Source organism: Pagrus pagrus, assembly GCF_965226575.1.
Source record: "Pagrus pagrus genome assembly, chromosome: 14".
Lineage (NCBI taxonomy): Eukaryota > Metazoa > Chordata > Actinopteri > Spariformes > Sparidae > Pagrus > Pagrus pagrus.
The window spans coordinates 27,150,017-27,173,570 of record NC_140198.1 but is presented as its reverse complement, the minus strand read 5'-3'; the positions used below and the strand labels follow the sequence as shown (position 1 = coordinate 27,173,570).

Genomic DNA, 23,554 nt, shown 5'->3' with positions numbered 1-23,554 from the left:
AATGGAACCGTGCTCCAGTAAATAGCCTTTTGGAGGTCACAACTTTGGAGCTGATGCATTTCTATTCAAAGTGCAGCAGACTTCAATGAGCTACTCTGCCAATAGTCAAAGTAGGGTGATTTCAAAAGGCCACCTACCACCACTTCAAAGAGGCTAATTTTTCATCTCTATTGCACACTTTTCACATGTTGCCTTGTGTCTTGGGCATCCAACCTGTCTCTCGGTGCAGCTCGTCTGTGGATTAACACAGCTGTAAATGTATCCAAGGGTGAACAAAACAACTTCAGGAGGTGATCAGAGATGTAAACAGCACAGCAGTGATATAAGTTAGCTTAGCGCTCCCCAAAATAGCTCTGTTGATGTGTACTTGGCTGTAAAACTCTGTCTGTTTGTCTTCAACTTTGTAATGAAAGTTACTCTGACTCACAGAGGAGGAACAACAGCTTTCCTGCTGGCAACAGCACTGCAGTGCTGAAAAACAGCTGGAACTGTACCTGCAGTACGGAACGACTGAAGTTTAAGTAGAAGAAAAACATAAGCACAAGAGCAATTTTGCTGCAAATCAAGCTACACACTGAAAACATACTGACACTTTTACAGATTTTAGTTTGTGAACATGGTCTTAAGTTAGTGCTATTAGCATGAAAAAACCAACATTGACATTTCACTCTTAACTAAGTTTTAAAGAGTATTACACTGAGATTTTCAATAGCAGTGACACCATTTTGGCCCATGCATTTATTCCTTTTCAAGGGAAGCGCAAATATGCAGCCACACAGTGCTTGGTGGGATTTTCTCTGCTATGATCTGCTGTTGAATTCAAATCAAATATTTTGAACCTCACCCAGCTCAGCTGTTACCACGACTCTCAAATATAATAAATTCAGGATTTACTGGCAGGCTTCATATTTCTCTGTGTGAAGCCCTACTCATTTATTAGGATTATCTACATTCCACCAGAGATAAGAACCAAAGGCACAATGAGGTTCGGAGTCTTGTTAAAGGTCTTTAAATGCAGAATATATAATAAGCTGTTGCTAATTTGATTTTGTGCTTGATCCTTGAATAATAACCACTGATGTCTAAAAATAATATGTTTAATTGTTTTTAAGGCAAAAATAATGACATCAAAAGCAATTTATACCAAAACTTTGAATACAGAAGACATTAGAGAGTAGAAATAACCTACTTCTTACACATCTTTAAATTTCACTCACAGTAAACACTATCTATGTGAGCATCCTGCTGGTGAAGAACCTAAGCTCTCCTTAGGTCCTCCACTCTAGGCTATGACTTCGACTTAGTTTATGGAATGTGTCCCTGCTGGGTTTTCATTTCCTCTGTCTGAAAAAAGGAATGCAATCAAAGTACTGATGTTAAAATCATTACCTAATGACTAAAGCCTTTGTATGACTTCTTCCATGCTGTGGCGTTCACTGTTCCAGCACACATCACATACTATTGTGAGGGGAAGATCTTTTCTAAAGTTTGTTTGAAGGGCCACTTGAATCAAACGTGCTCAGCCCAATCAATCGCTGAATCGCATACTGAAGACTAATATGGATTTTTCTTACATGTAGGTCTTTAGCAGAGGATGTTTTGATGACATGCTAACAGCAGAGCAGAACATAATTGTACCTTATATATTGTAGTGGCTCATCATTTAAGTGTTGTTTTTATTCTCTCCTATGTCCTGATTAGTGGAGCGATGAGCACTTTTATTGTGTCTTATTATTTTCGTCTATCATCAGTGTTGTTGTAAAAACATGTGCCAAGATGGATGTGCTGTCTTCTCCTGCAAACCAAATCTATCTACAGCTGCAAATAAAGTAACATGAACCTCAAGCCACACTGAGATAATGTCCTGTGACAGCTAATATAGTTGTAATATAGTTATAATTGTTCATGTTTGGACCTACTCACACATAGGCCGTGTTGGTGTTGGTGACGTACTGTATATTGAATGAGTTCACTGGGTGGTTTTACACAAAACTAAATGGTATTTTACTATCTTTTCAACATACTGCTATACATATATACACACACATATATATACTGTATATATATATATATATATATATACACTTGTTTTAGGTTGAGCTATTTTCAATGCAAATAATCTGAATGAATTCATGAAAACTTTATAGATCAGTTTTTTCTGCCATATAGGTGGTGTGGCAGGTGTGGGTATAAGGTGTTTTGTTGAATCATTTCAATCAATCTGAAACCAACATAATATATTTTCAAATGTTCTACTGATGTATCAGCAATCACGCTACTGTACAATACATTACCATCACTGTCTGACTGCTGCTTCTTAACGTATCAACCATGCCACAGTCCTATGCTGGATATATTTTCTTGACATCTTTATGTCCTTCCAGAAACAAAGCTTTGTGATGTTGACAGTATGGAGGATCATTAAATTTGCCTGCTGCTTCTCTTGGAGCATAAATCAAGCCAATCCATCTCTCTCCGACCCCACTCCCTGGTGGCTTACTTAGAGCCATGCCAACGCAGCACTGGCTGTGGAATGAGCAAGGGTAAGCATGCAAGGGCTGTCTGACGGTATAAACAGGCCTCTGCCTTCTCTTGAGAGCAATAGGGATCAAGCGGGTTTAGTGGGCATGACCTGTGAGGACCCAGACAGGGCCAAAACATGCAACACAACACAACACAATTGTCTTAAGGATTGCTGCTCTATTGAACATGAGAAAACTAGCTTACATCACATTGCTCACGGGCCCGGAACAGGACCTAGATGCACTCCGCTGAGGATACCCAGCAGACTAAAGCCTTATGAATAATTCTGAACATCCTCTCGCTTTTTCCTGCCTGATTTAAGAAAGTGAGGCCCTCAAAAACAAATTAGACATCTCACAATCTGATTGCTTCAAAGAGGAATCCTACAATATGAAGCCTATTAGTCTTACAAGAAAGTCAAAAACCTTACATTTCTCAGATATAATGTATTTGTTTCTTTGGCACCATGCAGGGTGGAATTAGAGGTAACGCCGAAGGAAATGACAAGACATTTGCTCGTGGTTCAATTTCCTCAATTGCTTTATGGCCATACATAAATGCTTAAATTGGTTTGTAACATATGCTCTCCTCGCTCTGTTTACTTCCTTCATTTAGTGTGACTGAATCACTTTATTAGTGATTATCGCCCCAAAAGCTGCAGGAATGCACAGCATCACACCTCATCATGTAATTTACCCATATAGTAGGAATGGGAATATGCAAATAGTGTCGAAGTATTTTCCAGCACCAAACATGCCCCTGGGCTGCTTGTCCAATGACACAAATCATCAATTAAGATCTCAGCAGGGTATGGGGATAAACTAAATTGGCATTATCTCTATCTGACAATATGTAGAGCCGTGTGGGGTACATCACAACAAAGAACAAACATCACTGAGGGTGATTGGTAGCGAACCGTTTTGACTCATGTGTTTGAGTGTGTGTGTCTGTCTTTGTGTGTTCGAAATCAGTTCCCAGCTGAATCATCCACTTTGAGACACTGAGGTGGTACACAACAAGGAACACAATCATTTGAATCACGTAAAAGGTAACAGACCTTCTTTTGGTCTTTCAGCAGCGACTCACAGCAACAACAACAGCGTCTTTCAAAGCATTTACTTTCACAGGGGGTGCGAGTTGAGCTCCTCATGGGATTTTATGCTGAGCACTCTGCACCTGCCCAATGTGTTTGACGGAGGGAGCTAAAGTGGTCTAAATCGCCATTGTGATTTCTCAGGGAAGCAGATGATTAGTAAACAAATGGTTCAGGCATATTTAATTAAGCTAATGTACTCCCAATGCTCCGACTATAGTCTTTGCTGTGAAGGGCCTTTACTTCAACTGCAATTTACAATTGTGACATTTTTACCATCGACAGATGAGAAACTGAAAGAGGTAAGAAACCCTGGAGTTCTATTTTCTGAGCTTCACATTCAGCACAGGGTGTTTTTTTGTTTTTGTTTTTATTAAATGAGATGTGTTTGCCAAATCTATGGTACAAAAATATGTGATATCTGAGGGGCAGAAATCAAAGCTGAGCGCAACTGAACAGATGAGACGACTGGGTTTGACTCACAAAACTACCACAACACAGCAAACAGCCTGCAAATCTGTGTCTTTTTAACTGCAAGATCATTAAAATCAAATCGAACAGGGCCTCAAGTGTTCGAGACAAGCTGTCCGACAGACACAGGTTCCGTCGAATCACACTGACGGCATTTCGTGCCAGTCAAACATCTCCTGTGAGTGAAATAGTCATTTGAGCAATTGTGGAATAAACTAGTCATCTGAAATAGAAAGTGGTGAGTGGCACACAAAGAGGGCCAGTGTTCAGTCGAGAGAGGTTTTGCAGGGCAGGGAAGGCTGAGAGTAAACATTAGACCTCGCTGAGATGCAGATAGTTTGAGCAGGAGAAACACTTCAATCAAAGATAAATTTACCAAGACGAGAAGAAGAATTGGATGATCTTTTTAAAATACAGACAGGAAAGGAAAATAGCTGTGTTTGATTTAGATTTCATGGACTAAATACAAGACTTTGGCTTTGTATATAAAAAAAATAAAACAGTTGTTTTACGCCTGCCACAGAACATAAAAACAGAATACATTTACAGGAAAACCTGAGCTATTTAAATTGTCAATAAAAGGCCACATTTCAAACTACAGGTAATATTTATTTTTTCAGTGTTACATAAGTATCAGTTATTTGTTTATTTCGGCCACACACACAAAAAAAAAAAAAAAAACAGCCACACACACGAAACACTACTGTCAAGAATAACAATATCATAAACAAAAAAATGCTGCTGAATTAACTTGGACAAACCTGAATGTAAGTTATTTTACAAAATATTTTACGAAATCCTTTACCGTTTTATTACAAACACACCAACTCTGCCAGTCAAAATAAAAGCATTTCGACTCGAGTCAAACACACCGTGGAACTTCGACATTAGGAAAATTGCAGCAGCCATAAAAAAAAACTCAAAATATGTTGTTGTTGTTTTTTCTTTTTTCTTTCTTATTTTTGGTTTTTAGCACGGAGGACTCACACCTCAGATATTCACTGTAAATGTATTAATAATCGGAACGTGATGTGGCACTCCGGTGCTATCTGACAAAGCCGTTGAAATAAAAACGCCAGCTTCCGGCTGCTATGCGCTCATTCTGTCCGCTCCGGTCACTATTATCATTATGAATCTCTAAATATCAACCTTTCGCACAAAAGCATCCGCCGCCAAACACAACACATCCTAGACACGAGCATCACAAACATTACCGACACATTTTAAAAAAAAAATCCAAACGCCGCATCAGGAAAAAGCACAAAAAAAAATCCACTGGTCTTTCAGTCCAGCACAAAAATGCATCTCCTCTCTTTTCCCTCTCTCTTTTTTCTCCCCCACCTCGACTCCCCCCTCCCTTTCTCACTCTCTCTCTCTCTCCCTCCCTCACTCTCCCTCTCTCTCTCTCTCCCTCTCTCTCTCTCTCTTTCCCTCCCTCTCTCTCTCTCTCTCTCTCTCTCTCAGTCTCTCTCTCTCTCACTCTGGCCTGGCTGGCTGTCTGACTGTATGAATAATGTCCTGCCTTTTGTAATGAAGGGGGGGTAAAGGGGAAAAGGACGCTGAAGTGGTAAAGCCCTGCTCCCATGCACTGACATTGAAAATGAATGACAGCTTACCTGCATGCCAATCTTCATCAGACTGACACTGGGCTGACAGCACAGCCTATACTCCTCCACACAGCCGGTGACGTCAGCCATGCCAGGCCCCTCCCACCTCCATCTCCATCTCAGCTCCCCGTTTTCCCAGCACCGGGCTGCTGATGCCTTCCAGTGTCCATGGGAAATACGGCAATCACGTGTGGGGGGCTTCACGAGAACAGTAACCCCCTGCAGACACAAAGATGGTATAAAGGCAAAATTCTGTCTTCAGGTTGTATGGGAACAGTGGTGCAAAGCAATAACTTGGAGGCAATGAAGCTCCCAAAAACACATGTTTTATTCTTCCTCTATATTTCTAAGTGCTGTATCGTAGGCAACTGGATGTTTTTCAGTTTCTTGAAGACGTTTCACCTCTCATCCAAGAGGCTTTTCCAGTTCTCTTGGATGAAAGGTGAAACGTCTTCAAGAAACTGAAACACGTCCAGTTGCCTACAATACAGCACTTAGAATTACCATGACCTGGATGACTGAGAACCTTCATCAACATCTTCCTGTATAATTTGGTCATTCCTGATCAGCTTGAATGATTTTAAATAAAAGATACAGGGCCAACAGTCAATCACCAGAAATGCCCATATCAGAATGCACATCTCCATTGTGTTCTATTTTGCCTTCAACACATATGAAGAAAAGAATAAAATGGCAATTAAGTGTAAAAGTATAATCTTATTCAATCATTCCATTTGCTTCCAATTTGTTGTGAAAGTGAAGCAACAGCATCACTGAGAGGAAAAGAGCAGAATGTGACACACAGGCTGTGTGGGTGAGGAAAAACTCACTCAGTAACTTCAGTTACTTTAGAATTCAAGCAGACTATACAATTCAGGTTTTGTCTCACTTCTTGCAAGTAACCTGATTAATCGCTTGCTCATTCTGTAGTTTCCCAATTGTGTACTAATGGTCTCCTTTTGGCAAATGGTCCCTGAGTCATCCTGGTCTACATCCTGCCTGAAGAGATCAGAGCTGCAAACTCAGTCTCGTCTTTTAAATCACTTTTGAACAACAACTTTGAAAACTGCTTTTTTAGCCTATTTTACTTTTACGAAATTCTGTTTTGGTGTCTTTGTGTTTTATTTTGTTTTTATTGTAAAACACAAAGTTTATCATTGTTTTTTGATTTATCATCACCAGAGAAATTACTTGTTACACCCACAGCGCCACCTGCTACAATATGATGTATGAATTTCACATACTTATAGATATGATTCTTTTTTTAATTTAATATAGGCTATATTTTCACTTTTTTCATTTTTTTTCTTATATAATATTTTTTTTCCAGTGACTGGTCCTGCATGGCTTAAACAGAAACGAGACCTGGGCATGAGGAAACCAGTCAGGGTCCATAAGATGGCAGAATAACGCTTGCTCTCACCAATATTCTGGTCATAAAGAGTCTTTAATGAGCCTGATTTTGTTGACCTGTCACCTGAGAGAATATCAGGCAAACACAGTAAGAACACCAAACTTCTCACATAGTTTGCTAGTTTGGTATAAATAAGCCTTAGGTTTGATGAATGTTTCTCTTTCTCTCTAAACTGTTTCAAAGACAATCCAGTCCGTCTGAAGTGTCAGAAGCATTAATACACGCTGGACTCATGGATCTTACGAGGGTCACTTAAAGGCAACACGTCTCCTTCCAGTAAGCAGAGGCACCACCACTTCGACTGGGACTGGAGCGCGTGCACGCCCGCACGCACGCACGCACACGCAGATGCCTTTGAATGGCGGATCTGGCCAGCCCCCTGTCGGTCTGCATTAACAACTACATTCTTCAAACAGACGTGGGATGATGGGGACCAGAGCCGCTGCTGCAAACACGAGTCCCGGAGGCAGAGACAGTTACTGAGAGGAACATGTTTTAATTCGTCTGGATGTTCTCAGCCAAACACACACAGAACACCTGACTCGACATGTGAAGAACAATTGTGTTTTTAAACCGTGAATTTCAACCAGCGGTCTAGCCAACGCTGCACGTTGAACAAACGCACTGTAACTACCAACCGAGGCCGTTGCAGTGAATGAACCACTTTAACACAATCAGTCCACTAACAATGACAACATGGCTTTGAATGCGTGTCAAAAGGACGCAGGTAGACTCTGGAGCGGTTTGCAGAACAGCCACCAGCGAGGCCAGTTACTACATGAACACCTGTGGTGATAATTGTAGCTGGAGCCTGTAAGTGTGCCTGGATCAAATGCTGTGCTTAATGCTTGAATGCATTATTATCGCTTGTTAAAAATAGCATGTAAAGCAGCCTACGGATCCAGATTGTGAGCATATGTGTAGGTCAGTTGAATGGGGATTAATGTGTGTTTGTGTGTGGCCGGTGACTGCTCACAGTTGAGTACATTTTTACATTTTATTGTATTTTATTTGGTTGCTGATAGTAATATACTTAGCCTAATGAACGAATTGTAAACCGGATAGAATAGAAAAGAGAGCCAGAGCCAGACACAGTGTGTGGGTAACGTGGCTAAAAGAACTTTAAAGTGCGGTGTGAATGGTGACCAGTGAGATGAGCAGGTGAATGAGCCCGCGAGTTGTGTTTTAGTGGTTTTTCAGTAACGACGCATATGATTGGCCGGTCATGAGTTCGCGTATCCAACCAAATTCCGGCTTGCTGTTACCAGGAAGCAGTATACGCCGGAGAACGCTCGAGAGTGTGTCCGTTGAACTAACAAGTCTACTAGTTGAGAACTGACGGGTTGATGGAGAGCAGAGATGAATTTGTTTGGAGAGAGCTGCTCGTCGGACACCTTCAGTGATGTGTTTGACTAGATAAGGTTGTAAATATCGTCTCAGCGGCAGAGCTAGCAGCTACTTCACCGTCACAACGTTGGAAGTTAGCGCTAATTCCGATATATAGCGTCGGTTCAACAGCAACATTTTGTTTTATAATGTCACGAACGTCAGTCCTAATGTCACATTTGACCTACTTTACCGAATAATTGTTCTCTATATCGACTAAACCATCTTGAAACGTTGCTTAACAAAGATGGGAAATAGCGTATTAGAAGTGGGGACGGGAGTCTTCGTCATTGCGGTCGTGTGGATTGCGGCTTTTGTGTTTGGGATAATGCTGCTGAGAGCATCTGGATCAGCAAAGTGAGTGACAACAGAGACAGTAGCACCAATAACACACACTCTACACAAATACTGACGGAGGAAAGCTCAGATAGGAGACCGTTTATCTCCTGTTAGAATGAGTCAAGACCATATTTCCGACAGTTTAATGTTGGTTTGCCTGACTGCTATATATTTTTTATATATATTCTGAAGCATAAATAACATAAACTGGCATCAGCAAGGTGTTTTCCTAAATTCATCGTATGTCTGACTGATCAAGCAGCCCTTTATTCCCATAAAATACCAGCACATAATGAAGGTGGTCTGTTGAAGGGAGGGTAAAATGCAAGAATATCAAGAAACTCAAAGCTGAACTAGAGTTAAATAAAGTTTGTAGCAGATATGAAACAATTGCTGATACAGAAAAATGTGTTAAACTAAAATTAACACCTGTCATATATGTTTTGCCACTTAAAGAGAGGGAGAGATCTGTAAAATAATAGTTTCCTGACATCATATTTCTATGAAACAGTTAATTGTAGCCACATGCTGATATACTAATTGACTGCTGGGACCATGCATCTTGCCACCCTGCAGTCCCTGATGATTAATACTCGTGTAATTACTTTGCGTCAAACATTGCTACCACTAAAGTCAGTAAATGGTTACTTTCTGTGTGAAATGAACTGTGGTCACTAAACACGTTGCGTTGGTTGCACTTGTAAGGTGCAATTACAGTGAAGTTTAAATGGGGTGAGGCATAATTTACTTGATTTGAAAGTTAACAAAAAAACACAATAAAGAATTAAATTGTTTTGTTTGGTACTTGTTTGTGATATTATCCTCAGATAACCCTGCATTTACGTGTGTGTGTGTGTGTGTGTGTGTGTGTGTGTGTGTGTGTGTTGCCAGGTTAGGAGTCATCCCTGTTTTCCTCCTGGCTCTCACCATCACTTTGGCACTGGTGTTTTTCCCGCGCAGCCCCGAGACAGCTCCCCCTTTTAAAGAGATAGAGGTGAGCTGCGTGCACTGATTTCACACACCTTTACACACTTAGTTTAATCGCATCGGCATTGTCAGCTTAGTAAACTTACATTCATATGTCATGTCCTCATGTCCTGCCAGAGTATGAGTGATTCTGCTGTCCTATATCAAAAATGAAATACCATAGATAACTGTTTGTACTTAATGATCTGATTTTTTCACTATTCAGAGGCAATATGACCTTACTACTATACTGCTGTGAAGCTGGCCATATTTATCATACTATGGCTCCAAAAACATGCCATGAACACACCAAAAGAGCTGATGAGGAAAAGGAACAAACAATACCATGACATGACACTTTTTCCCCTTTCCAACTAAATTTAATTACAATCTCCCATAGATTTATAGATTGTTAAAATGCAACTGAAAAAAAGCACAAATATACATGAAATACAGCTTTAATCCTTCTTCCACATTAAATGATACTGCTGTTACTGCAAATCAAACATTTCAACAACACAACATTTCTTGTAAATAACCACCTAATTAATCAAAGTAATTTTTAACTGCTTATTGAGCATGACAGACTTTGCGTTCCAGTGGGATAATATAGCAATTTTGCTAGCTTAATTTACACATGCTCATTTTAAACTCAGAAAAGCTATTAAAAGAGGCATTATAATATCACTCAATAGCCCCATTCACACTGCCCTTTAAGTGTGGGAATCATGCGCTGATTCTCCGCATCGCCGTCTGTGCGAAAGTAACAGATGCAGAGAGGGGGACAGTTTTGCTGCAGCTCTGATGCGCCTCCGGAGGTAGTATCAGGACCAAACAACAGTAATGTGGTAACTGGTCGTGTCTTTGGCAACTTACATGAGGAAAAAAATACTGCATCCATATGTAGAAAAGTGTATGTCATCCTGTCTGTCCTACTGACTCTGTCACATTTCCGCATGAAAAACAGCGTCTGTGCCCGGCACATAGCCAGGTGGCTCCTGCAGTTGAATGGTGGTGATTATGTCACGCGATTCAGAGCAAAAAACTTTAACTCACCTCGTCACCTTCAACTATTGTGTTGTTGTACTGTCTCTGGCAACTTGTACTAAAAAAAATCACTGTGACTCGCAGCCCCCTCAACCGAGACTTCAGTGAACTTTCCCCCAGAAAATGGCATCCCTCCCCGGGAGTGAGTGTCAGACTAACTTTGACACTTTCCACAATGTGTGGTGGGCCAGGATCTCAATCACAACACATTATAACTGCATCCATATGATCATAAACAGTCGCTGGATACATGTTTAGATTAACAGGTGGACACCAGGGGAAACACATTGAAAAAAAAAAAACACAGATCTCAACATCATGATGTGTACCGTCACGCCTCTTTTGGTTCTGCAGCGCCCTGTTTCAGTGTGAACAAACAAATGTGGAGAAATGGCAAGCCTTCACTGCGCTGATAATGCAGAGTCTCTGTGTGAAAAGGGCTAATGTTACACACAATACGAAATGAAACACAGCCAGGTGCTACACGAGACAAAAGTATGATGTTTTCCTTTGTTTGGAAGAGACACACTAAATTTTGCCACCTGTTTGCGGCTTTTTCCTACTACTGGCATTGATTTCTTCAAAATAAGGGCACCAGCTGTAAGAAAACATCCATGAATTAATAAACATAAGAAACAACAGATTATTAAAGTTATTTACATGCTGCCCTATCCAAGACAAGGAAATATTCCAACTCAGTATTGTATCCGACCATTTAGTGCATTAAAAACCGAAACGTGGTCTGTGGCTCTTGCATAATGACAGCATAATGTACATCAGTTGGAAGATGAAAAGCTGGCCTGGGTTGTTTTCAGTTTGTTCACAAGTCCATTTGGCTTCCATTGCCACCAAATGTTTTAGGTACCAAGCCCAATGAGTGAAAATGAAGAATCAGAGCACAAACAAACAGCTTACTTTAGCTGAATTGTCATCTCTTGCGCACTTTTGTGCTCCCAAGACTTACATTTAATCACATAGTGATCCTCTTGATGCCACATTATGAAACATTTGAGAACAGTAAATAAATTAAAGGAGTCACATATTTAATGTTTATCCACAGAACAAGCACGTTTCTTGTGTCAAAGCTCAGATCCTGGGTGGTTGTAACTAAGAGTAGAATAGATAGGGAGAGCTGGCTAGATAGGTAGAATAAATAGATAGGTGAATATTAACAGCCTATCCCAAATAAACCCTTAATTCTCATATATGTCGGTATCCACAGTACTTTGTACCTGTAAATAGCGCATGTCCTTGTTTGTGCACTTCTGTGTATGTGCATGTCGTAAAGGCCTGTTCTGCTTTATCTTAGTCCAACAGCAACACAGAACAAACACTCCCCCATGTAGCCTCCGGGTCGTGCCAATAAGCCGGCCAGATCTGCCAAGCAAGCTGCCACCCCATAGAAATAGCAAAGCAGAACCCCGTCCTGGCCAGCTCACATTTTATAGCCTTTGTGCAAAGGCAGATACCAGACCAGCAACAGAGGGAGGCAGCAGAATGTGACTTCCTGGATTTCTAAACAAGGCTTATGGGTAAAAATGAACCATGGCTACTTTAGAAATCGATTTCTGTATTGAGAAAGAGGTCACTTACAAAATCACTTCCCAAAATGATACCTTATAATGCTAGGAAAACGTTGTCATCACCCATTGATTTGCTTTGTTCAGAGTTCTCAAAATGTTTTAATTATCAAGTGAGCTGCTCCTTTAAATTGGGATGGTTTATAATAAGCTATATCAACTGAAGAGGAGCTCATATGATTGTAGAATGTCTTCCCACAGCGATTTTTTTTTAATGAATTGAATATATTCATCTTTTGCTTATTTTAAATGGTAGTTAATGAATAGTGAATTGAATACCATACAGTACAGTATTATACAATACAATGTAATACAACTTTTATTGTTCACAAAGGTGGTAAATTGTCTCTGACCGGTCCAGCATTTCGTTAAAACACACACACACACTCCAGGTACTAAAATGCAACATACAACATTTATAGATTTTTAGTTGTGTATTTACATTATCCAGAATCTTTCCAACAATGTTCAACCCCAATGAAATCCTCAATTTTATTAAGCTAATGGTGCGTTGTAGAAGTAGAAGATATATACAGTTATTTATATACATATAAACATGTAGTGTAATTTTGGTCACCTGTCACTATAATTTCAGTGATAGAGTCGAGTGAGAAAGGAAGTTGGTGAACGAGACTAGAGGTAACGTGAATAGAACTTTAAAGCACAACTTCGTCCACAAACATTTGTGCCTGAGTCACGTCAGATAAATCTTCGTCAGCAATAATGGTTGTTTAATGGTGTGTTCACCCCCAGCAAAGTAAGTTTGACCACAGGATCTGTATTTTTTGACGTAAGTCATGCGACTGTTTATTCACCCCAAACAGCCAGATTACTTTACTGTACGTTAAGTGTAAGCTAGTGAGCACCGAGGATGTGTGTGTGTCTTTGTTTGAATTCAGGTCAACCTCTAACTGAAGTCAGCACTCACCAGAGACTCTGGTTCTCTCTCTTATTTTTTCCCTCTCCCCTCTGTAATGTTACATACTGTGAGTAAAGTACATTCACCCTCCAGCTCTAGTCGGCAGTCAACTTTACAGAACATGAACACCCAACTAGAGGTGGACCGATTATCAGTTCGGATTTTTTTTTTTTTAGTCAGATTGCAGATTAAATAAACTAATTTAAATATGTGCTACTTTGGCTCTAATGCAACATCCTTTCACATAATAGTCCCGCCCACAACAATGTCTGATTGGTAACACGTCACAATTAATAGCTTATAAACACTGAATAATCTGAATCTGCAAACGAACCAGTAACTTAATGTATCAAATAAATATAGTGGAGAGGAAGTATGCTCAAGTGAAGTACCTCAAAATTGTATTTCACAAAAGTATGTGAGTAAGTTGTACGAAATTTTGACAGAAAGAGTTTTTTTTTTTTCATTTTTACTGCCAATGAATATTAGTCCCAAATATCAGTTTTCAGTCTGCTGGACTTCTAATAATCAGTATCGGTATCAGCTCTGAAAAAGCCATATTGGTCGACCCCTACATGCAACAATGGAGGTCACCTTTGGTTTAAACTAATTTCAGTGAACACACACAAAAAGCTGAAATCCTACTCTCAAGCAGAGATATACTGTGCACGAGTGTGTTTGCCACTGTGTGTGTATGCATGTAGACTGTGAAAGAAACGTCTAACCTCTTGCTGTTAAACAAAAGTAAAATATCATAGTGCCAATTAGGCCAGTCCCAGAGAAGGGGTGAGGGTGGTTAATACTAAACCCCCCTCTCCCACCCACCCCCTGCCTGCCTGCCCCCACCCCTGCGCTCAATGCCACATTAATAATACATGGCCCACGCTTTGGGTACTGCTTGCTGTGTAATTGGCAAATTAAAAAGTGAGATGTGTTAAATGCATCCATAAGAGACGGTATACATCATCTCCACCTCTCCTGGACAGCATCAGATTCATACACACACACACACACACACACATACAGACTTACTCTCATTCCAGAACAGTCCCTGTGAAATCTCTCTTTAGTCAGCAGTAGGGCTGATGCTGTTCTGGTATTATCTGGCTCAAGGGCATTTTCTCAGTTTGTATTCACATATTCATAGCTGGCTCATGATCTTAATATAAACACTGACCCAGAGCTATCAGGGAAGTGTTGATTAAATCTATCAGTGACAACTTCATGAGTACCAAACTTCTCCCAACTTAAGTAGTACCAAAACCAATCTTGTGGATCTTTTTTCCTTGCGCCTTGTTTGCTTTAGATCTGTTAATCGAAGCATTATTCAGACAAGCTGCAGTGTTGTGTGGTCTGTGTCCCCACTGATTATTCATCCTGATAAAGAACAGCATGATCAGAAAATAACCAGCACCCCAGAATCAGAATTTAGTTTTCAGCAGTTGTGAGGGGACAGTGAAATAACAAACATGCTGTGTCTTCAAATACACTGCTGCACAAGTTATTCCCTCAACACACAGGTCACATTCCTTTATGAATCAATAACCACTACATGGCTGTATGTCAGAGTCTGTGGCTCTTTTATCACACGTGGAAGATTGTTGTAATGACATGGTTGAAGGTCAGCTCTGTTTGTTAAGTACTCACCAATCACAGATGCTGCATATCAAATTCTTTCATCAATACTCTGCACAGTTACAATATACCTGATTATTGCCACAGATGCACAGCTTCCACTCTTCTGTCCTCATACTGCCTCTGATTACTAAACGCAGGTTATTAGTTGATACTGAGCCAGGGCTGTGCAGAGACCTTTGGAGGGGTAGGAACTCACAGTTAAATAGGGACACATGGAACTAGAGTTGCAACGATTAGTCAATTAATTTATTAGTCGATCATAAGAGAATTAATTGCCAACTATTTTGATAATCAATTATTCATTTATTATTCATTATTTGTTTAAAAAAAAAAAGTCAAACATGGTCCAGCCTCTGAAATGTGCGGTTTTGCTGCCTCTCTTCGTCCTTCACGACAGTAAATGAAGGATCTTATGGTTTTGGACAGTTAGTTGAAACAAAGGAGTAATTTAAAGACAACACTCTGGGCTCTGGGAAATTGTGATGCACATTTTTCAGAAGTTTTTAACTTTTTTAAAAACACTTAATGATTAATCATGTAAATAATGATAATTAGTCATATATCCAGCCCTATATGGAGCAAGATTTTAAATAAACACACATAATTTACATTATATAAATAAAATAAAAAAACTATAACAATAAAATAGCCTTGACAAAAGGGCACTTTGGGCATCAGGAGTAAAGGGACAGGTGCTCAAACACCCTTAGCTCCCCCCTCTGCACGTGTCTTTACTAAGCAGTGATCCAATTCAAGTTTTTGCTTTTTCAGGAATAGTTTTCAATGTGTGAGATAAAAAGAGGCTTTAACCACACATTACTTTCTAACTTTAAAGGAGCAATTTGTATGATATGGCCAGAATTTTAGTTTAATTATTTAGTTAAAACATTCAAAAATGAGCCAACATTATCAGCAGAATGTGAAGAAACAACAGTGTTGACGTTATGTCAAAGTTGTCTTTGTATTGTGTTGTAGAGCTATCTACTGAAGTTAGCATGCTAACCAGCTAGCCATGGCCCGTCCTGTCTCATACTGCAAGAGGCAAGTTTCAGCTGGGAGATAAATGTCAGTGGCATTCCCTATGTTTCACAGGCTCTCTTAGTTTTGAGTGTAATAAATGCACACAATAATAATAAATAAATAGTCTAACATCTACTTTCCTTACCAAACAGAGAAATACAACTGTACAGTGTGTGAATTCAAGCTTCTCCCTATTACTGAACTAAGTCAAGCTTTATTGTCTTGTTAAACCATCATAAAACACATTTAATTGAAACTCTACATAAACAAAGTAAAACTCACCAAAACAGTTTTTGTTTCTTTACACAATCACCTTCAGTTGGTCGAAATAAATCCTCATTTAACCGACTGAGATATGAAATTATTCTGGCTCTACACGCCATTTTTCACTGCTAAAGTCCGACTCTCTGACTGTCCTCTGTCACTGCATGCCTCCTGTGTCTGTGTGGTCAGTCCCAGTGTAGTGTGCAGCCTATTAACACTCAGGCAGCTAAACCCAGTTGAGCTGAGCCCCGTTGCCTGTGGTGACTCTCCCTGTGAGCCGAGGGTCTCAGTCCAGACAAGCTTTAGCATGACTGGCTCCACAGCTAACTGAGCCATGAGCTAATTAGCTAATGCTAGCTGGCTACAGCCAAGGATAGCTGGCAAAGAGCAGCGGTTGCCTGTTACTCTGGTGCTATGCTGCCCCCTATGTTTTGAGGGGGAGCTAAGTTTTTATTGTGGCTGTGTTTTACAAATTACACCTTTTAAGTGCATATGTTAATACACTGACTATAATAGAACCTGACTAGACTACTTTCTCGAGGGTTCTAAAATTAGAATTTTGTAAGAAAAAAAAAAAAAAGAAAAAAAACAAGGAAGGAAAAGTATTTAATGTGGATCAGTGGTGTCTGGCTGACTTATTAAATAAGGTCAGTATCAGTACAGATACAGATCTAGTACATTTAATCAATGCATCGCTACATATTGTAAATGTAGCAACTAGAAGTTGATAGTAAACTATAATCTTGAATGCACATTGAAGAAAGAGTTAGTGAAGAGGATAGTGGGAAATCTGCCATTTTACTATCCAAAAAGTACCATTCATAGCATGTTTGAGTTGGCTTTATGTCTCTGTCACTTTCACACAGATGAAACATTCACAACAGCATCTCTGCTGAATGTAGCACAGAGTTAGGCAATTTATCATTCAGGATTATCTCAAATTAAATCTAACTGTGCATCCTTGAAGCCAAATATGCACTCTTCTCTCAAAGCCTGCAGTGGACAGCAGTCACCAGTTTGTCACAAAAAGAAGCCAGCTAAAGCTTAACCTTCGGCAAAGTTGGGCTGGGGTGGGCCAAGTGACTGCTTACTATCTAAGACACTGTAAAGCTGTAGAAATATTTGAGCTCTCACTGTGCACTTTCATATCAGTTTAACTTCTGGTGACCATCAGTTATTCTGCATTGCCAGCTGTTAGGAATGTAGGAAAATAAATAACATCAACTTATTTTGTTATCATTTTAATTCAAACTTTCAAGTCAACAAGTTTTCCCATGCATGTGTCCATCTTACTTTCTTTCTGTCTGTCTGTCTGTCAGTCTGTTTGTCTGTCTGTCAGTCAGTCTGTTGTAGATTGTCCATTCAGGGCCTCACATAATGCCACACTCTGCTGCTACACTCAGCCTTTGTGAAAGCCCTCTCCTGACATCTGGTGGCTAATAGAGGAAATACTGAATTTATGAACAGCCATGCTTCTCTCATGTATAAGATACTACTTACTTGGTAAAAAAAAAAGAAGAAAAAAGCTGTACTGTGTAACTATGAAGAACTATTAACAGTGAACGGATTTACTCTTTCTTTCCACAGATAGTGGACACTTTGTTCATCGGCCGTTATGTACTGCTGGCGGTGGTGAGTGCAGTCTTCCTGGTGGCGTTCTTCATGCTGCTCCCCTTTCATTTCCTGGAGCCAGTCTATGCCAAGGCTTTAAAAACACACTAGAGCTGCCAGGGTCAGAGCTGGCACTGGGGACACTTCACTGATGTACACAACTTAAGACAAGCAGGGCTGACGAGAGGCCCCCCTTCATGTGGAAACAGACTACAGGACGCATCCCAAACACAAACAGCAGGAGAGCCAGCGCTGTCTTGATGGCCAAATGTCTGCAGGTTGTTGACTGTTTATGTACAACCAACAGACGTGAGATATTCAACAGTACCCCAGTTGTTTATTTATATTTTGTATCATTTATACATGAGGTTTTTTTTATTTGATATGTGTGAAGCAGTACAGTAATTCCTTGTCAAGCAGCACTGAAACACTCTACCTTTTATAAATCCTTTTACAAACCTTTAATAAAGTCAAATATTTATATTGCCACACTGATTTGTTATTTTTATATCACCTGACCTTGTAATGCATGATTCCTGAGGTACTGTCAGGTAAGGTAAACATTTATTATGTTACTGACAGTACACATTAAACTCAGGATGACCCAGTGTATTCAGTGAAAGAAATTCATTCAAATTCTAATTCAGTGTCCCATTTACTGTTGTTTAAAGCCTAGGGATTGCATTTTGGCTCTTCAAAAGGAGTGACTGACAAACAGTGTTGTCTACTTTAAGGCTAAATTATCTAGACTTCATATATTTTTTCCATATTAGATATGAAAATTGAAATGGAATAGATAAGACACTGGATGGAAACTAGCTTTAAGCTTATACTGGCACAATACATTAAATGGTAACATTTGCGTTTAACTTGTGCCAGGTCCCCTACAAATAAAATAAATAAACAAATTCAAGATGTCCATTTGATTCTATAATCATTTACAATAAAGAATACAGTCTTTGCATTCTTTTGTTCGGTGTCAACAGTTATTTTAGAAGCATTTCAGTTAAGGTTGGTTATTGGTGTTTAAATGGTTTCCACTGAATGGTCAAACAGCCAGTGGTGGAATGTGATTACATCTACTCAAGTACTGTACTTAAGTACAATTCTGAGGCAGTAAGAAAATAAACTGTACAGATACAGTAGATAACATTCAGTTACTGTACATATGCCGTAAGCTAGCAAGCAACCGCAAGCACAGAGGGTGTGTGTCTGTGTGTGTTTTGTGAGTGCTGCATTGAACGAGAGGTTGACCTGAATCCAGAGACTCTAGTTCTCACTCTTCTTTTTCCCCTCTCCTCTTTGTAACATTACATTCATGAAGTAATGCAGTCAAGTACACGTATGTAAACGCCTGTGAAGATAAATCCACTTTTTAACCCCAAAAGTTTAAAAGTCACCTCTGAGCTCTCCTCCAATTGGTAAAAAAGCTACAGTTAGAGCAGAATCAGATGTGACGCCAGGTGTTTAGCCCTTAAGAAGGACTGGCTCTGCTCCGCTCGGTCCACCATACACAACATTCGGCAAAAGCTGTTTTGGTGGAGAGCCTTTGGGAGGGTTTAGTGGCAGAAATGACGTGTGTTTATACTCTCAGCAAGAGAATATGTGTTTTTCTCCCTATGTCCAAATATTCTTTTAAGCTCATCAGGGCTGCTAGGCAAGAATGTACAATGTTAGTTTAAGTGAGAATAGAAGGTGAGTTATGAAGATGGAAACATCTACCTACAACTCATGCTCAGCTTGCCCTGGTCTGCAAAACATCTTCCAGTTGTAGCTTTCTCAGTGAAAAGGTATTCAGAAGCTACTGTATACATGTGTCATTGTGTCTTGCCTTTGTGAATTGCTATTCTATATTTCTGTTACACATTTTGCCAACCATTGAATCATATCCTGTACTGTGCTGTCAGCGCTTTGACAAACACAGTGCAGCATTCACATGGTTATGATGCTGATTCCATGGGGTATAAATAACCAAATGATTCCATAGAGAGTAATGAGCTTTTGCAGTCTAGAGGCTCAATTATAAACACTTGCCCCCCTCCCACCTCCATTTTAAAAGTGTGAAGCCCGAGGAGACGTGGAGTGGAATTCCAACCAGGATGATGAAAGAGAATCTAATGAATCAAAACCAATCCTATTAGTTCCGGCCCACATCTCCATACTGTGGTCCTTTTTCTGCACAACAATCCACCGCATGATTTCACACAAGCTGGGGAACTGGGGGGATTTCAGCAGGGTGGGATAGTGGATCTAAAACCTTTCAACCTGGAGGGACTTGTTGCCTGTAATTGACCGCATGATTACCGCAAAACATGATCTTAGCCCCCGCACTGAGAGACGAGTTGATTTAGGTGCACTGAAACTGAAGGAGAGAGTTCAAATATTCCCTGACTTCAACAGAAACTTTTTGGTTCTTTCCCTTCGACAACCAAATTACCTTTTTACAAACATTCATATGCAGTTTAGAATTCAAGGTCACAATGGAAAAGATGTTTACTCCAATTCCTCGCTGTATTGAAGTCTACAAACTCAAGGTCTTTGCAATCCCTGAAGTGTGGGTCTAGAAGATCTGACAGTATTCCTTGGCTTATTCTCTCGTTCTCACACACTGTCTCTTTACCTCACCTTTTTAATCTTTCTCCCCCATCTTCCTCTCTCCCTCCATCCTTTCCTCATTTTAATTTTTGCAACTAAACTCCGTCTCTGGGGAGTGGGAAAATGAGCAGAACAAAGCATGTGGGGGTTTGAGGATCATTTGGAACTGGGAGACAGAGTCTTTGTGGCGCAGCCAGCTGGACATATAAAGAGATGGGGGCGGGCGAGATAGAGAAAGGGGGAGCATTGCAAGGGCAAAGAGGTGTGAGCAGAAAGCTCAGGGTGCCTGGTTTTGAAACTGCGGAGGGGACGGGGTGTGCTCCTCTCTGGTAGATCTTGCATTCAGATGCACTCAAGCAGAACTTCTGGCTTGCCGTTCACATCCTCAGCCATCTCAGCCTCTGTTTGTGATATGGATACCGTCACCGCCCCACCCAGCTCTCACAACACCGAAAATCCATTAAGGATTTCGGGGAAAGTTGGTGCACTTATCCCAAAAGAATGTGATTCAGTTCATGTGAAATCAAGCAGATGGCAATGTTTGCCATCCTTTCAGAAAGTTTGGTAAATAAAACTTGATGAGTCCTTCATGGGGTAAAACTAAATGCAGTTCATTTTAAATCCTCATGTAGGCTTGGATTAAAGAATGGTTTATTAGCCAACAAGTGGATGTTTGGCAAACCTAAAGACACCAGAGTTCACTGGCTGGGTATTTCACTAAGCTATGAAAGAGCCGGTGATGGAACGTGGAAATGAACCGAGGCCTTGTCACCCGAGCAACAAACTATGCAGTTTTGGGGCCAAGAAGAGGTTTTTTCTCAGCGCCGCCTGGTCGTGCTCTATTATGCACTTTTGTATATAGCCGAGGGATGCTATGATTGCAACACACACTAGGGGGGCAAAATCCTCAAACTAAGATGCTGGTGTTGCCTTGGCCTTTTACCTCTCTCTCAGGAAAGAATTAGCCTAAAGCTCTGCCTCTCGGGGGGACGATGAAGGCCCAGATTAGAGGTCAGGTCGCTCACCAATAGCCCTCTGCTGCTTGGACATGACGCCCCATCGCGGGCCGAAGCTCGACCCCATGGGGGTTCCATTTTGACAGCGTTGAAGACATGATTGAGTATTGGCCAGGCTTAGAAAGGCAATGGCTACACTGATCAAAGAAAATGTTCACAATTTAACATGGGTGGCCACACTGGTCAGAGCATGCTCAGTTGTTGCATGGGCTCCGACTGGCCTGTGTTTTAGTATTTTAGCTTTTGGATGACTTGGCTTTAGGTACAGTATGGCATAGAAGACTAACAAAAAACTAAAATGCAATGACCTGATGCTAAATATTAGATCAAATCTTTATATATTTGTATCACTATAAAGAATATCAACACATCCTGCTAACCTAAATGTCTGAATAGGTCAATCACTAGTGACTCACAAAATGATATACAGTATATCACCCATCAACGGTCCTTCATCGTACGGTCGCAGTTTGGTTAGGTTTAGGCACCAAAACTACTTGGTTTAGGAAAAGGTCTGGGTTCGGGTTATGGTAAGTTCGTTACTTATGTAACTTCACTTACATATATAACATATATATAACATGTATGTTAATTTAATTTACATATGGACATGACGTAAATTGACTACATTACCAAGTTATAACTCACCATTGATTTTTAGTAGGTCTCCTGGGGGAAGGCCCTGTGTTTGTGTGGCCCACCTGTCCAACCCTCATGCAGACTTTGTCACTCTTTAAACTGTGTCACCTAACTTCATCCTTTGCTGCCATTATAATTTCTATGGTTGCTGCCTGACACAAAACGTCAGTATGGGTCGTAATAAGCTTCTTTCACAGTCAACCTATGTGGTTGTTTTTCTGATGAGGACTGGCTGGAAGTAAACTGGTACTGATTAGACTTGTCTGACCCAGACCGCTGAAAACTTATAATGGCTACCAGTTCAATTTTTACATGTATACATGAGTTTGACACTAGAAGACTGTGTTTGCATTCATCCACCGAAGGAGGACAGTTTCTCTTTTGTGACATCACACCTGTTTTGGAAACTAATCATCGTCCAGTAGGAAACTTACACAGGTGTAATGTGGAAACATTGAACCTTCAGTGTACAGACACTGAGAATGGACTTTTGAGTGAAGTAGGAGACACCTTGAGTCATGCAGTTAAACTTTTACACTGATTCTCTTTGAAGCCCAAATTGGTTTGTCATAGAAATAAAAGCACAGGTGTTATTGATAAAATTAAAAACAACTGTGTTCCATTTGAGTGAGCTAGTTTCAGAGTCTTGATATTGTGCATGTTGGCTTACTGACATGGCTTAGTTCGAACTACGGCATCATTAATGACATTGTTTCACCTGTGCTATGACAAGTCAAAATGTCTCCCTTGAAATAGGTCCAATGTTGATTTATTTATTTATTTTTTACATCCTGGTACTACTGTATCATAGGACATGGCTTCAAGTTGCAGATTCCAGGAGAGCATACACCTTCCTCACAGGAGAAATTTTGTCAAACAAAGATCTAACTGATAACATTACATCTGCTTGAATTCAACATGACGTGCCGAGTCCTGCAACAGTAGCTCCTGGTATAGGCCTTTTTCACTGCAGACATTTTGGAACATCACAGTGGGAAAGAATAGGCGTATATACTATAAATAAATTACTTCTATTCTATTCTATTGAGTTGCATCACTTTCAGGATCCTGGTATTATTCTCGTTGGCTCACTGTCACACTGTCATGGCTTACTGAAACCCTTGAATAGTACAGAGGCGTCTTTAAAATTATTAGTGACATCTGTGCTTTTCCTACTATGACAACTTAAAATGTGGCCTACTGTGAATGCTGGTTTACTATTGTAATGTTTTACCGGTGCAGTAGCAACAGGCACATTTTCTTGTCAATCATTTTTTGTTTATTTTCTTTTTCTTTTATTTCACTTAGGACTAAATTTAAAGATATGAAACACATTTCTTTTTGGATTAAATTTGTAAACTTGGGCTAAAGTTACAGCAGCTTGTGTTGAACGAAATGAGAAATGATAATTCATTGATTCATGATC

At 40.1% G+C, this 23,554-nt stretch overlaps 2 protein-coding genes across 2 annotated transcripts in view; one reads left to right on the top strand and one right to left on the bottom strand.

The window, feature by feature from the left end:
- The window catches only part of pknox2 (pbx/knotted 1 homeobox 2), a 106,697-nt gene extending 100,822 nt beyond the window's left edge, over positions 1 to 5,875 (bottom strand). Inside the window, exon 1 of the mRNA XM_084373980.1 lies at positions 5,704 to 5,875. The gene's annotated coding sequence lies outside the window, so the exon portion shown is untranslated. The remainder of the gene's footprint in view (positions 1 to 5,703) is intronic.
- Positions 5,876 to 8,381: 2,506 nt separating this feature from the next.
- On the top strand, positions 8,382 to 18,842 carry tmem218 (transmembrane protein 218). The gene is made up of 3 exons (XM_084373573.1): positions 8,382 to 8,851; positions 9,725 to 9,827; positions 17,855 to 18,842. The coding sequence occupies exons 1-3, from the start codon at positions 8,742 to 8,744 to the stop codon at positions 17,987 to 17,989; spliced, it is 348 nt and encodes a 115-aa protein (XP_084229699.1). The 5' UTR covers positions 8,382 to 8,741; the 3' UTR covers positions 17,990 to 18,842.
- Positions 18,843 to 23,554: the final 4,712 nt, after the last annotated feature.